Source organism: Camelus bactrianus, chromosome 10 (genome assembly GCF_048773025.1).
Source record: "Camelus bactrianus isolate YW-2024 breed Bactrian camel chromosome 10, ASM4877302v1, whole genome shotgun sequence".
Taxonomy (NCBI): Eukaryota; Metazoa; Chordata; class Mammalia; order Artiodactyla; family Camelidae; genus Camelus; species Camelus bactrianus.
The window spans coordinates 51631598-51646541 of record NC_133548.1 but is presented as its reverse complement, the minus strand read 5'-3'; the positions used below and the strand labels follow the sequence as shown (position 1 = coordinate 51646541).

Sequence of the window (14944 nt, the reverse complement as noted above, 5' to 3'; positions counted from 1 at the left end):
TTTACCTAATGTCTCTTTTCTGTTCCAGGATCTCATCCAGGAAATCACATTACATTACGTTGTCATGTGTCCTTAGGCTACTCTTGGCTGATATTCTTTCTCAGATTTTCCTTGTTTTTGATGATCTTGAGTTTTGAGGATTGCTGTCAGGTATACTGTTGGATGCCCTCTGTTGGAATTTAATGCTTTTCTCATGATTAGACTAAGGTTATGTGTACTGGGGAGAAAGACCACAGAGATAAAGTGCCATTTCCATCACATCATATCAAGGATACATGGTATCATCATGACTTACGACTTTTGATGTTGTCTTGATTATGTGGCTGAGGTAGTATTTGTCAGTTTCTCCACTGTACAATTACTCTTCCTCCCAACAACCCCCCCATCCCTTTCCATACTGTCCTCTTTACAAGGTCACTATGCACAGCCCGTACTTGAGGAGTTATGTTCTCCTTTCTTAAGGATTATGTCATTAAGCAAAATAACTGACAGGTACTGACGGGTACCTAGCTCTTGTCGTCAGTGGTCATGCTTTGCACTTTAAGTAGTTGATCTGAAGTGGATAAATAGTCCCCATTGGCCACCCTATCTCCTGCAGCCTCACTTTTCTTACTTGTAAAATGGATGTTGCTGCTTCTTTACCCCCTAGGACTGTAGTGAGTGTAAAGTCTCAAGGTCGCGAATGCCTCCCCTAATTTGTCTGTCAGGGAACACCGTGCACAAGAGGGGCAGTGACTAGCTTAGGGTTTCACAAGCCTGCTAATTCCAGGCCAATCAGGCTTCTAACCACACCCTGGGTACGGATTCCCACACCCCAGAGGGAGCTAGGTGCACTTCCGCCAGCCACAAGTACCTCGCAGCCGGGCTGCGCAGTGCCAGCGCCCGCGGGGCCGGGATGAGCCTGACCTCGGCGCCCGGCGCCCGTCGGCTCAGCCGGGCGGCGCCCCACGCGGGCCCGCGAACGGTGAGTGCGCAGCCCAGGGCGGGAAGAGCGGGCCAGGTTGGCTCGGGTCCCGCGCCTCTCCCTTCTTTCATTCTCTCGTTCTTCCCTCCCCCCGGGTTTGAGTCCCCAGCTTCTGGCGCGGCCTTTCCGCCTGCGGCTGGGCGCTCTCCTTTCTGTTTGGCAGTTCCTGCCTCTTAGATGTCTCCTTCCGCGCCACGGTCTCGTTTGGGTTCCGGTTCAGTCCAGCCTCTTCTCTTTGCCTTCTTCCCTGATTGGTTGCCTTTGTTTGTCTCCTCCCTCTCTTATTTGTTTTAGCTGCTCTCCGTGTCTCTTCTCTCAGTACCTTGGCTTAACCCAGACCATCGCTCTTCCGCTGTCCCCACCCCTCCTGCTGGCGGGAGAGGCAGAGCCAATTGAAGGCTGTCCAGAGTGTCACTCCCTCAGCCCCCAGCCCCCCACCCTCTCCAGCCTGCTCCTACCTTCTGGCTGGGTCCCCAGTCCTGCTTCTCTGCCGCCTTACGGGGGGTGAGAATCAGGAGAAGGCCCAGTTCACTCTAGGATCAGAACATTCTAAATCCCTTCTGGGTTAGGTGCCATCCTAAAGACTTGTAGAAGGGAAAGCAGATCCAGCAGTGGGTTGACCGTAGTTCTTTCCAATAGGCTGATGATAACCATTGTTGTTGGCTATTGACAAAGTCACTTGCTTGGAAGCCGGGTGGCCCAAGGTGCTCAATAAATGTCTGAATTAATTACCAGGCAAGGGAGGAAGCCAGCACAGTACTTGATGCCAAGTAGGGCAAGATTACCTTTATCAGATTACCAGGGGCTCCTGTAAGTTAGTGCTGAGGGTAAATGCCATTCCATTAAACAGACCCTTACTGAGCATTCCTGATGTGCTGAGCCCTGTAGTGGGGACTGGTAACAGAAAGATGACTCTAGGCTAGTCCTCCCTTAGGAATGTCCCAGTCTGATGGGGGATGCAGATGAACAAACAGAATTACAAGAGAGGTAACTACCAAGACAAGGGAAGTACAGGGCCCTCTGGGATCACAAAGAGACAACCTCTCCAGAAAGATTCCTGTGGGAGTTAACTAGAAAGATGAGTGGGCCAAGTGAAGGGAGCATAGGCAGCAAATGAGTGAAGCCCTGGAGGCAGTGGGGCCCAGCCTGCTGTGGCTGGGTGGGGGTGGCAGAGCAGTAGGTGGCTCTGTTGGAGTTGATTGCCAGGATTGCATAGGGCCTCGTAAACCTTGTTAAGGAGTCTGGAGTTTCTCTGTAAGGGAATGTGGGATCACTGAAGTATTTAATGTAGGTGGTGGCCAGATCAGACCTGCACTTCAGAGAAACTACTTTGGTTTCAGAGTTGCGACTGAATTGAGGGAGAACCCTGGAGGGAGCAGGGAGCCATGGAACCGAACAGACATTTAGAATCCCTAGGACTTGGTGACTGATTACCTGTGCGGGAAGAGGTCAAGAAGGGGAGCAGAGTACAAGATTACAGTCTAGGTTTCTGGCTCAGATAACTGAGATAGGGTACAACGGAGAAAGGTCAGGGTTGTGGTACGGGGAGACATACGGGCTTGGGCTTGGGTGACATATGAGTGGACCTGTCCCTCCGCTGACTAGACTAAGGATGACCTAAGGAAATGTACGAATGTTTGGTGGGGTGAGAGCTGGGTCTGTCTGATTCATTCCTATGTCCTCATGGCCAGCACTAGCTTAGCACCTAGCAGAGGATCCTAAAGACTACATTTCCCCAGTGTGTGCACACAAGGGCCTGGGTCAGGCTTGCCTACCCAGGAATGCTTCAGCAGGGTGACTGGTAGAAAAGGTTGGGAAGAGGGGCCATGAGGAAGGACAGGTCATCTGGAAGAGGGATGGAAAAGAAGTCTTTATCTGCTAGAAACAAGTACTGTAGTACTTATGGATGAGGTAGGAGGTCTGGGATTTCCAAAGAGATTGGGAGTTTTGGGAAAACAAGGAGAGATGGGATAGAATTAAGAAGCTTGGGAACAAGGCCCAGGTCTTAGTTGATAAAGAAATGAGGATGAGGATGTTAGGGCAGTGAACTGCTTTGTTTAGCATCTGGAAAGGAGCTTCAGAAACAACATTTAAGTGATTGGATTTATTAAACCTTCAGAGCTGGAGAGACAGAGTTTTCTTTGTCCATTTTGCCTCCTAATTTCGTAAATTGCTAAGCTTAGGCCAGGGAAAGAAGTGAGAAGCCCCAGGCACATAGCTAATTACTGGCAGCAGGGGAACTGGATGTTGGGAGGGTGGGGTAGGGCACCCATGCTGTGCTGGAGTCAGACTGGTATGGGTTTGATCCCAGCTCTGACTTCCTCACTTCGTAGCTCTATGACCCTTCTTTCTGAACTTTCCTCGCCTGTAATGTGGGGACAGTAAGAGGGCCTGTGAGCTTTCAGTGGTACGGTAGTGAGAAGAGCCCATAGAGCCATTCAGTGGTTGAAGCCTGCAACTTCATATTTGACTGCCTGCTTTACAGAGCCACCTCAGGGTTAACCAAACAGCCTTGCCAAACAAGAGGCCTTGAGGTTTATGGGAGAAAGAGGGAGTCACAGGTTCTGGGCTTATTGCTTCTTCTCATGGCTGTATTGCTTGGCTGCTGTCAGAACGCATCCTCTCCTCTCCCTTCTCCACTCTAGCTAGCAGAACTGTCCCTTGGTAGGAGCAGTTGCCATGGCAACTCAGTTCTCCTCAGCAGTTTGGCTGCCCTTAGCTCTCTTAATTCCAGTACTTTAATCTTAGAGCCCACAGACAAGTTGAAAAGGAGGTCACACCTAAATTAGACTGAAGGACATTCCTGAGCCCTCTCCCTCTCCCTGGCTCTGCAGTGACCAGTGGTAGAGTCTCTAGGTTGGAAATCCAGGCTTCCCCCTAACACTGCAGAGATCTTTTCTGCAGCAGCAGCCATCACATCCCCTAGGAAACCTTCCCCGACAAGCTCCAACACACATCCACAAAAAGAGCCAGTCCCTCCTACCTTTGAGTCTTCCCCCTCAGCACCTACACATTTGAGCCATCTGTTTCCCTCTCTCCCCTGTGAGCTCCTCAAAGGCAGGAACTATGTCCTATTCATCTGCTTAAGAGGAGGCTGGAATGGAATAGGTCCTCCTTACATTTTGTTGGATAAATAGGGAATGAAGAGTGGAGGTATTTGAAGGTGGAAAATTAATTTATGTAACGACTTAGTGCAAGCTTCGGGGTAAATCAGACCTGAGTTCAAATCCCGACACTATCACTTACTAGCTGGTTGATCTTAAGGAACTTCACCTCCTTAAGCCTTAGTTTATTCATCTGGAAAATGGGGATTTAATACATCTTTCATAGGACTGCTATGAGGATTGAGTTAGCGCAGGTGAAGCATTCTGCAGTTACCGGACTGTGAGGGGCGGGGCTGTGTCCCCCTTGTTTCTCACTGTGTCCCAGGTACCTGGCACAAAGTAGGCAGGTACATGTTTTTTTGAATGAGTGAGTAAGATTTATTTTATTTTATTATTTTTTGTGGTGGGGTTATTAGTTTTATGTATTTATTTATTTAATGGCGGTACTGGGGGTTGAACCCAGGACCTCGTGTATGCTAGGCATGCACTCTACCACTGAGCTATACCTTTCCACTGTGGGTGAATTTTAAATGATGAAATTTGTTCAGGAAGCTGGTTTGTTAAGGACAGCAACTGGTGTATCATCTCATATGTAATAATCACTATACAGTAGTCTCATATTTTTGTTAGGTCTGTGTGGCAGCACTTAGTATTTCTCGAATGCAGCTCAATTTTCAGTCTTTTCCCAAGGGCCTCTCTGCACTGGCCTGTGGGCATTTCCACCTGGGTCTGACCCACATCCTTAGTGCTCAGCCCTGGTCTAGAGAAGAGGCCTCTAAAAATTCTGATGAACAGCTAAACCTAACTTACATTTGCACTGTGCCTTACAGTTTATGAGGCAGTTTTTCATCTGCTGTATTTGGTGTTACTGGCCTTGTCACCACAAAGGATGTTCCTGTGATTTAATTCTATGGGCCCATATTTTGTAAAAAAAAAAACAAAAAAAAACCCAATCCATCAGACAAATGCCATTTGTTAGACAAAGTCATGCCAATTGATAATCAGAACTTCTGATCTATATGAAATAGGAATTTTTACCCCCACTCCCAGCACAGGATTTGGACACACAGTAAGTACCCAAGAAATGATTCCTGAATGAATACATGTGTGATTTCTTTAGCCTATTTGAAAGGTTGAAAATGTTTTTTCCCCAATACCCCCCCCCCTTTTAAACTGTATGTTAGATCTGAGCATCCCTGTCAGGAACTCTTGACCTCACAATAGCTCCATATCCCCATTTTATAAACAAGGAAACTGAGGCCTAGGAAGGGAAAAGGCCTTGCCACAGGCCACAATTTACATGTGTTGTCCCTGGGACTTGCTTCCTCAGCAGCCTGCTCTCTAATAGTCTGTGACCTAAATGAGAAAATTCAAATGCTTGAATGGGTTTTTTTTTTTTTTTTGTATTTTATTTTATTTTTATTTAATTATTTTTTTAACATTTTTTATTGATTTATAATCATTTTACAATGTTGTATCAAATTCCAGCATAGAGCACAATTTTTCAATTATACATGAACATATATATATTGTCACATTCCTTTCTCTGTGAGCTACCATAAGATCTTGCATATATTTCCCTGTGCTATACAGTATAATCTTGTTTATCTATTCTACAATTTTGAAATCCCAGTCTCTCTCTTCCCACCCCCCACCCTTGAATGGGTATTCTTATATCAAACTGAAATATTTTTCTTCCTTAAAATGCCCACTCTCTGCAGCTATACAGCATAAATGTAATGCCCTTCAGTAAGATGTAAATTCCAACAGCTAAAGCCAATCAGGGCTCCCCTAAATTCTGTAGGTATTATTCTTTTGATGAAAATAAATCATGCGCTCCCTGGAGGTGGCGCCATCGGTTCACTCTGCCTCTTGTGCCCCCAGGAATCTCCTGTCGTGGAGCTGAACGTTGGGGGTGAGTTCTATACCACTACCTTGGCCACCTTGAGAAAATTACCATGCTCGAAGCTGGCAGAGATGTTCTCCAGCTCAGCCAAGGCGTGCACGGATGCAGAGGGACGCTTCTTCGTCGATCGCTGTGGCACCTATTTTGGACCCATCCTAGAATACCTGCGCAGTGGGCAGCCGCCCATGCAGCACATCCCCGAGGTGTACCGTGAGGCTCAGTACTACGAAATCAAGCCTTTGATCAAACTCCTGGAGGACATGCCACAGATCTTTGGTGAGCAGGTGGCTCGGAAGCAGTTCTTGCTCCGGGTGCCAGGCTACAGCGAGAACCTGGAGCTCATGGTGCGCCTGGCGCGTGCGGAGGCCGTGGCTGCGCGCTACTCCGAAGTGCTGGTGTGCGTCGTGCGCAACGAAAAGGATGATGCGAACTGCGCAGACACCCTGCGCCTCCTGGAGGCGAACAAGAGGTCGGTGGTCAAGTTTGGGCCTTGGAAGGCATCCCCGACCATCGACGATCTACTGGACTGCGTCAAGATGGACATTCAGGCACAAGGGTACCAGGTACACTGTTCACCCAACAGTACACTGCCGGCTAAGGTCTCCGGTTACTTCCATACATTCTGCTTCAGCTGGTGGTGATCCTTGGGGACGGAGGCTGTTATGGGCTCCAGTTGCCTTCGAAAGCCATCATCCTTTAATTTCACAAACATCAAAAACTTCCAATGTGGTCTACTTGAGTCTTGCTTCCAAATATTTAATTTCCTCTTGAGGATTTTCCATTCTTTGCAAGTGACTCCACTGTACTTGCCTAGTGAGGTGAAGCTGCTCCCTCTTTAAAGCTGTCCATACCTCTCAGACCTTTCCCTTGAAGTCCAGTAGCAAGGCGGAGATGAACTGGAACGATTTAACAATGCTTTGGCTGGAAATGCGGGATGACAATAGGAAAATAATACGATGCCATGAGTCTAGACAGTCAGACCTAAAAATGTAACCTATCCAGCCTCAGCTTGTGATCCAATCTTCCAGCCCTGGTGTGTGCCTTCATGAGGAAGATGCCAAGTTAGTAGCGGTAGTATATGCCACTCAGATCTTTCCCAGATGCTGTGTTGGCAGCTAGAGCCTTACAGCTGTCCTCTTACCTAGAGTAGTAGTTCTCAGAGTGTGGTCCCTATACCAGCAGAATCAGCAACACCCGGGAACTGTTAGAAATACAAATTCTCTAGGCCCCCTACCTCAGGCTTACTGAAACAGAAACTCTGGGAGTTAGCCCAGTGGTCTGTTTTAACAAGCCTTCCAAGTAATTCTGAGGCATTCTTAATTTTGAGGCCTGCTCAAGAAAAGAATTGCCATCTTGCTTGTGTAGAGGTACAGAAGATGGATCCCTTACCTCAGGGAGGAACCAACTCTGGTGCAGTTTCTGTTCTAGAGCTCCTCAGGAGATCAGGCTGAAGTCAGTCTTCATCTGCCACCACATTCTGGCTTAGCAGTCTTCCTCTGTTCTATCCTGCTTCCCTCACTCCCCTCCACCTGAGAGCACATCCTCAATAAACCACTTGCACAAGAGATTCTCAGGTTCTGCTTCTCAACCAGAGACATTAAGTAACTCTTAACAGGACACATGTAGCCACTCATCCTTCTCCAAGTCCAGGTCTGGGATAGATGGCCACCTTCCCCACCTAGTAGGATGACCGGCTATCCTGGTTCCCTAGGAATGAAGGTCAAGTTTAACTATCAAGCTTTAAGAAATTAATACTGAATCAGGGAATTTCAAATTCAAACATAAAATTGCTCAGAACATAGTCATTTTCAGTGAGCGTTTTAATTTGGTAACTGCATCTGCTTGTATATTTTTTCTTATTTTCAAACGTGTTCTGTTTTCCTTTTTTGGTATTTAACATGGCTGATGATTTAAAGTGGAAAAATCCTGAATGTCTGTTTGAACTTTATAACATGAAGCAATTCATCATTACTCATCAAGAGCCTGAAAAAAAGTTCATACCTTTTGATCAGTAGTTAATACTTCTGAGATTAGATTCCAAGGAGATAACTTGCTCCATAAGATCTAAATAAGGTTGCTTAAAAAATCTCAATTTCATGAATTATGGAAAGGTCAATATCCTCCCCAATATTTCTGTACATTTCCAGAGGGCTTGTCTTCTTATGGTCAGCTCTGGTTCTCCACGCCTTCTGGATTCATTTAGCACAGGGATCATCTAGATTCTTAAGCCTGTTGTTGCTGTTCTACACAATGCTTACCCAGGTTTAACACTCAGATCTTTTAAAACAATTTTTTACAAATGCTACTCCCATCAGCTGTTTGTGCACGTAGCCGACTGTGGCAAATACAGGCAAATAAAGGGGAGGGAGTTTACAACACAGAAATGCAAACAACTTCAAATTGAATTTTGGACATATCCTTAAAAGTGTGTTAGTCAAGTCACCCCCATCACTGGGGGCGTTTCACTAGTAGATTGTATTTATTTCCTGTTCTTTCTTCCCTCCCTATTCCTTCTATACTTCTCTGTTGGTGGGAGTAATCTTGCCCACCCCGCTGACTTCGTGCTTGGCCTCCTGACTTAATCTGGCCAATGGAATATGTGTGGAAGTAACAGTGTTGCCAGTTCCAGACTGAGGCTTTAGAGGCATGCCAAGTTTCCACTAGCCACCTTGTATTCTTGTCATTTGCAGAAGACCATGTTCCAGTTTAGCTACTACCTCAATAAGCTCTGGCTCTGCATCCCTTAGGGTCTGACTCTCTGCCTCAGCAATTTACCAAACTATTTTATTAAGCAAAGGCAATTTCAATAACCCCCCAACTCCCAATCCATAACACAATTAAGATGACATACTATTTTTATTGCACTTAACTTACAATAGCAAAACAATTGGAAATAAGCCAACTTACATTTATATAATGCAATATTATTTAGCAATTAAAATTACATTTATACTTAAAAAACTGAAAATAGAGTTACCACATGATCCAGCAATCTCACTCTTGGGCATATATCCAAAAAAGATGAAAACTAATTCAGAAAGACACATGCACCCCAATCAATGTTCATAGCAGCACTATTTACAATAGCCAAGACATGGAAGCAACCTAAATTTCCATTGATAGATGAATGGATAAACAAGATGTGGTGTGTGTGTGTGTGTGTGTGTGTGTGTGTGTGTGTGTGTATACACACACATATATAATAATGGACTAGTACTCAGCCATAAAAAGGAGTGAAATATTGCCATCTGCAGCAGCATGGATGGATTATCATACTAAGTGAAGTAAGTCAGAGAAAAACAAATATTATCCATCACATATACGTGCAATCTAAAAAAAGAATACAAATGAACTTATTTAAAAAACAGAAGCAGACTCACAGAAGACAAACTAATCGTCACCAAAGGGGAACGGGTAGGGGAAGGATAAATTAGGAGTATGGGATTAACAGATACACACTACTATATCTAAAATAGATAACAAGGACTTACTGTATAGTACAGGGGACTATATTCAATATCTTATAATAACCTATAATGGAAAATAATATATATATACGAATCACTTTGCTGCATACCTAAAAGTAACAGCATTATAAATGAACTCTACTTCAGTAAAAAAAAAATTACATTATTGGGAAGGAGATTAATTTAATTTAATTCAGTACAACCTAATTAAATCGTTGCTCTAAGAAGGATTTAAGGTGGTGGGGCATAAAGGCTATGAAAAAAATACACAAAAATAAATAAATTAGAGGGGAGAAGTTATAGCTCAGTAGTAGAGTGCATGCCTAGCATGCACGAGGTTCTGGGTTCAATCCCCAGTACCTCCACTAAATAAATAAATAAATAAATAAATAAACCTAATTACCTCTCCCCTTCAAAAATAAATAAAAATAAAAAATAAATAAATTATAAATATATAAATTAAGTGGACACTCTTGGTTGCCTACCCAATAGTACTGTCTCCTCCCTTCTTCTGAAAAAGCAGTGTGAATAAGGCACATTAATAATGTTCAAAATACCATTTCTGAACAACTCCATTAAAGAATGGGCAGAAGACCTGAACAGACATTTTCTCAAATAAGATAAATAGATGGCCAACAGGCACATGAAAAGATGCTCAACACTGCTAATTATCAGAGAAATGCAAATCAAAACCACAATGAGATATCACCTCACACATGTCAGAATGGCTGTCATCAAAAAGACCACAAATAACAAATGTTGGCAAGGATGTAGCAAAAAGAGAATCCTAGAACACTACTGGTAAGAATGTAAATTGGTGCAGCCACTATGGAAAACAGTACCGAAGTTCCTTAAAAAAATGAAAATAGAACTAGCATATAATCCAGCAATTCCACTCCTAGGTGTGTATCTGAAGAAAACAAAAAAAATGCACCCCATTATTCATAGCAGCATAATCTACAATAGCCAAGACATGGAAGCAACCTAAGTGTCCATCAACAGATCAATAGATATAGGAGATGTGTGTGTGTGTGTATGTGTGTGTGTGTGTGTAGGTACCTATATACACACACACACATACACATAAATGTATGTAATAAAACAAACAGACTTACAAATACAGAGAACAAGCTAGTGATTAACAGTGGGCAGGGGAAAGAGAGAAGTAAACAGGGGTATGAGATTAAGAGATACAAATTATTTTATATAAATAAATAATCAACACAGAGAAATATAGCCATTGTTTTGTGACAACTTTAAATGGAGTTTAATCTATAAAGGTATTGTATCATTATGCTGTACACCTGAAACTAATGTAATATTGTAAATTGTCTATACTTCAATTAAACAAATACCAACTCTGTTCACTTGTGGGCATATATGAGACTTTCCAGATCTGTTGGGATTAACTAAAGAAAATTATAGTCATAGGAGGAAAACTTAAAACTGAATTCTAAATATAACTGTTATTATAATCCAAAGGAAAAAATACAAAAAACAAGTAAAACCTTTGAGACTGCCATCATGGAGACACCCTAATTCATAGCACTGTGGCAGATTTTCAGATCTCACTATTTGCTTAGAGTACCTCTTTATTTTTTTTTCCCTTCTACTTATTTTCCCTATTCTCCCTGCCCCACCCCACCCCCCATCCATTTTTCCCCCCTTTTCTGCTGTGCTCAGTGTCCTGGAAGGCTGATCCCTAGATACTGCATACCCAGGCCCCTTCCTGGTTGGCCAAAGACTTGGAAAGTATAAAAGTGGAAGACTGGGGACAAGAAAGCCTGTGAGTTACTATGTGGATGAAACGTCTTGCAATGGCGGAAATATCTGTGTTTCCTATGAATGACCACCAGAGGGCACCCATTCTAGAAGAGGCTTTCAAAAAAAATAAATGGACATAATAATCCAACCTGTGGATGCCAGTCAACTACTTTCCCCAGCTCCCTGGTACCCCAGCTCAACGGAGTCATGAGAAAGGTGGCCATGATGGCAGGGATGGAGTTGGTGCATGAGCTCTACGATACAGACTTTTGCTCATCAAAGCTAATCTGGTCAGTGGCGGATGTCCAACAGCAGAGACCAACAGAGTCCCTGATATGCTATTATTCCATAGGGAGACTAGACACTTCTTGGTGATAGGTTGATTGTGCTGCAAATCAGTTAACTGTACTGCTCAGTAACAAACTGTTGGGAGAAATGCTGGCATTTCTCAGCAAATGGCATTGATAGCTTTGAGGACGTTTGCAAAGCTGCTTAGGGGAAGGGGGCAGATTTACTTCTTTACAGGGTAATAAACTTAGTATCACCCTCCAGTCCTGGAGACATTTCAGTGTGATAAAACATGTCTCCCCCTGGATTGGAAGGCAGATTGTTTCCTGACCAGTATAATAATGTAGGGGAAGGGGGCTGGAAGGGATAAATTGGGAACTTGAGATTTGCATATACTAATATATATATAAAATAGATAAACAACAAGATTATACTGTACAGCACAGGGAACAATATTCAATATCTTGTAACTTATGGTGAAAAAGAATATGAAAACGAATATATGTATGTTCATGTATGACTGAAGCATTATACTGTACACCAGAAATTGATACAACATTGTAAACTGACTATACTTCAATAAAAATATATATATACAAAAAAAAGGTATTGTCTCTCTCCAGAGGGCAGGTTTTCTAGCATTCCTCTTTTAAGATTGCGGGTTTCCTAAGCTTAGCATTCTTCATCTGCTTCAGATCTACTGTGTATGGCATTCACCTGCATCACCCCCATGGTACTTAGAGGACAAGGAGAACGAATACAAACATTAAGTTCATGCTGCCTGCTATGCTGTGAATAATAAGCTGTCTAAATCCGTTTGGGCTTGTTGTCTCCTTACCTGTTGTATCTATGGAAGTGTGGGGATGCTGTCTTATGGGTTTGTGGTGTACGCCTCATATCAACAGCTAAAATGTGTACTGTTTCTCCCACTGTTAGAGTACATGATTCTGGGAACTAAGAGGTAGGAGTGGTTCTTGTCACTTTTACACATAACTCATTTCATATTCATGTGGATTTGGAGTACTTGGTCCCCAAGGGAGGATTAGTTCCACTAAAGAACCCAGTCAATTTTCCATTACATTGGAACATGTAGTGAGACTGTCCCTGGACATTTGGGGCTCTTCTCACTGAACCAACAGGCAGAGAAGGGGCTATCACACCAGTCTGAGTGGTTGACTCCAATTTCCAAGGGGGAAATTGGGTTGATGTTATACAAGAGGGACAAGGAAGACTTCATTTGCAACCCAAGGGATTCACTGGGGCACCTCATTGTATTCCCATGTACAATAATGAAGGTCAAAGGAAAATGTCATCCCTTCAATAAAGATAGTTTTTCATTTCAAAATTAACGAATGTGGAATATTCTTGTTTCTATACCAGTCTGACCTCAACTTCTTAACTTTATTTCTTTCATTCTTCTCTGTTCTGTGTATGCACTTTACCCTCAATATTAACTGAATTTTTTTTTTCCTGAGTGCACCAAACTCCTTCCTGTACCTTGTGTCTAATAATAATGATAATATTTTGTATCATTGATGCTTAAATGCACATTTAACACCTCTGAAATCAGGACACATCTTAAGATGCTTTTGGCCAATTGTTCATATGACTGGGTCATAGCAATTCATGTTGTCATCACTTCAATTGAGTTTTGTGTATGTGTTGTCTTTGTCATTTAAGGTATCTTCAAAGAGATTTCCCTATAATTTGCATTGAAACAAAAAGTTTTTACATGCATAGAAAGGTATGGGAAAACAGCAATATGACACAGGATAAAATCTTTGTCTAAATAAGTTTAAATGAGCTCTTTTTAGTAAGTATACATAAATCTAAGCAATAAGAAACCATTGGTTTTAATTTCAGCATTTTTCCCCTAATGTTTTGCATAAAATAATGGCTTGTTTTATAATTGCTGGCAGCTTAGTTTTGATAAAATATGGTAACAATAACAGCTGCTAACATTTATTAAAGGCACTGTTTGCTAAGTGACTTTCATTTCACTGGACACATTTATATGTGGTAGTCTCTTTGGTCTGGGATACCTTTCTTCCTTTCTGGAAAATTCACTATGTTAAAGCCAGATTAAAAATTGTTTCCTCTGTAAATCCTCCCCAAGGCATCATAAAGTTAGGTCTGTTTGAATCACATAGCTCTGCTTTACAGCACACTTTGCCCCTTAATGATCAGTTTGGGTGTCTCTGTTCCTAGTTAGAATGTAGGACCTTGAGGGTAAAGACCATCTTTTACATGTTTTAGGGTCTTCTGTACTTAGCACAGTCTGCCCCCTTTTCTAAGCATCCTACATTAACTTATTTCAAAGATCAAAACAAGAAACAGCTAAAGTTTAATACAGGATGTAAAACTTGACCTTGGATTTATTAACACTAGCAAGTGAACTACACTTTACAATGCAAAAAATGTTTCTGTGCTCATTCCATTGTCATTACATCTTTGTCAGGTTAGGTGTTAGTGCAGTTGAGGTTACTTGTTCATTAAGTGCCAGTCATAGTCTGAAGGTTTGTTGCTTGACCCTTGGCCTCAGAATTCTTTCCACTCTCCTGTAGCTGTCAGAGGAGGGGTTGATTCCTTAAAGGATAGGTAGCTTTTGAACAACTGGGGTGAGGAAGCAGGAAAAAGTACCCTAGGGGAAGGGTGGTGTATGGCTTTATAAGCACTTAGTATACAGGGTCCCTGCAGAAAGAATCAGGCATGGCTTTCTTGACATAAGAGAAGCCATTTTTGGCCTAAACCATTTTCTGATCTAAGCCTGGCCCCGATGATTGTCCTTGAATAGGTCTTGGTAATTAGTGATCTAAAGAGAAGTGAGGGGAATGTGGGAACAAAGGAAAAGTAGTCAAGAAAACAGTTCAGCGATTAAACAGTCGTAGTTCCTCCTGGTGGGACAGATACATAACAATCTGATACAGGTTTTTGAGTTCTGCAGGAACTAAAGCCCCTCACCCAGGTGGAGGATGGAATGATGATGTACACCCTCCAGACTTCAACCAACTAAAACTTGGACTCAGTTGGTCTTCACCCCAATTCTATGCTGAATTCTCCTCTGCTCAAGCCCCTTCATAAGTATGCATGCACCCTTAGCTTAAAATGTCCCCAATTTTGCTGTTAAGAGAGACACTGCTTTGGGAAATATCACTAGTGTTCGCCTGACTTGCTGCAAGCAACAAATCCTTCTTTCTACTGATCTTTGGCTTTGTTGTTTCTTTTGGCTCCACTCGCCAAGAGGTGAACCCAGTTTCTGAGCAACAGCTTGACCAAAAGGAGTGCAGGGAACATACATATAGCAAACACTCTGAACAGCAAGGGATGATGGAACCATCAACTAGACCTGTTTCCATTATCTTGGAGGCAAAAAAAAAAACCAAACTTACCCAGCTCCAGGTTTTCCCTCCAACTCTGGATGGTCCCGCCTCTGCCCCTTACGCTGCAGTGC

General features: G+C 42.9%; 1 protein-coding gene across 2 annotated transcripts; it reads left to right on the top strand.

The window, feature by feature from the left end:
* The first annotated feature begins 808 nt into the window (after positions 1 to 808).
* Positions 809 to 13324, top strand: KCTD14 (potassium channel tetramerization domain containing 14). 2 transcript variants are annotated; one of them, XM_074372726.1, is made up of 3 exons: positions 809 to 964; positions 5953 to 6537; positions 11125 to 13324. In XM_074372726.1, the coding sequence occupies exons 1-3, from the start codon at positions 896 to 898 to the stop codon at positions 11197 to 11199; spliced, it is 729 nt and encodes a 242-aa protein (XP_074228827.1). In that variant the 5' UTR covers positions 809 to 895; the 3' UTR covers positions 11200 to 13324. The 2 variants fall into 2 exon arrangements, with proteins under 2 accessions (XP_074228827.1, XP_074228826.1); XM_074372725.1 differs by lacking the exon at positions 11125 to 13324 and having other exon boundaries at positions 5953 to 10806.
* Positions 13325 to 14944: the final 1620 nt, after the last annotated feature.

Excerpts from the sequence above, each read along its gene's own strand:
- KCTD14 (XM_074372725.1), top strand. The coding sequence starts at position 896 with ATGAGCCTGACCTCGGCGCCCGGCGCCCGTCGGCTCAGCCGGGCGGCG. Across the intron at positions 965-5,952 it reads CCCACGCGGGCCCGCGAACG|GAATCTCCTGTCGTGGAGCT; the intron begins GTGAGTGCGCAG and ends TTGTGCCCCCAG.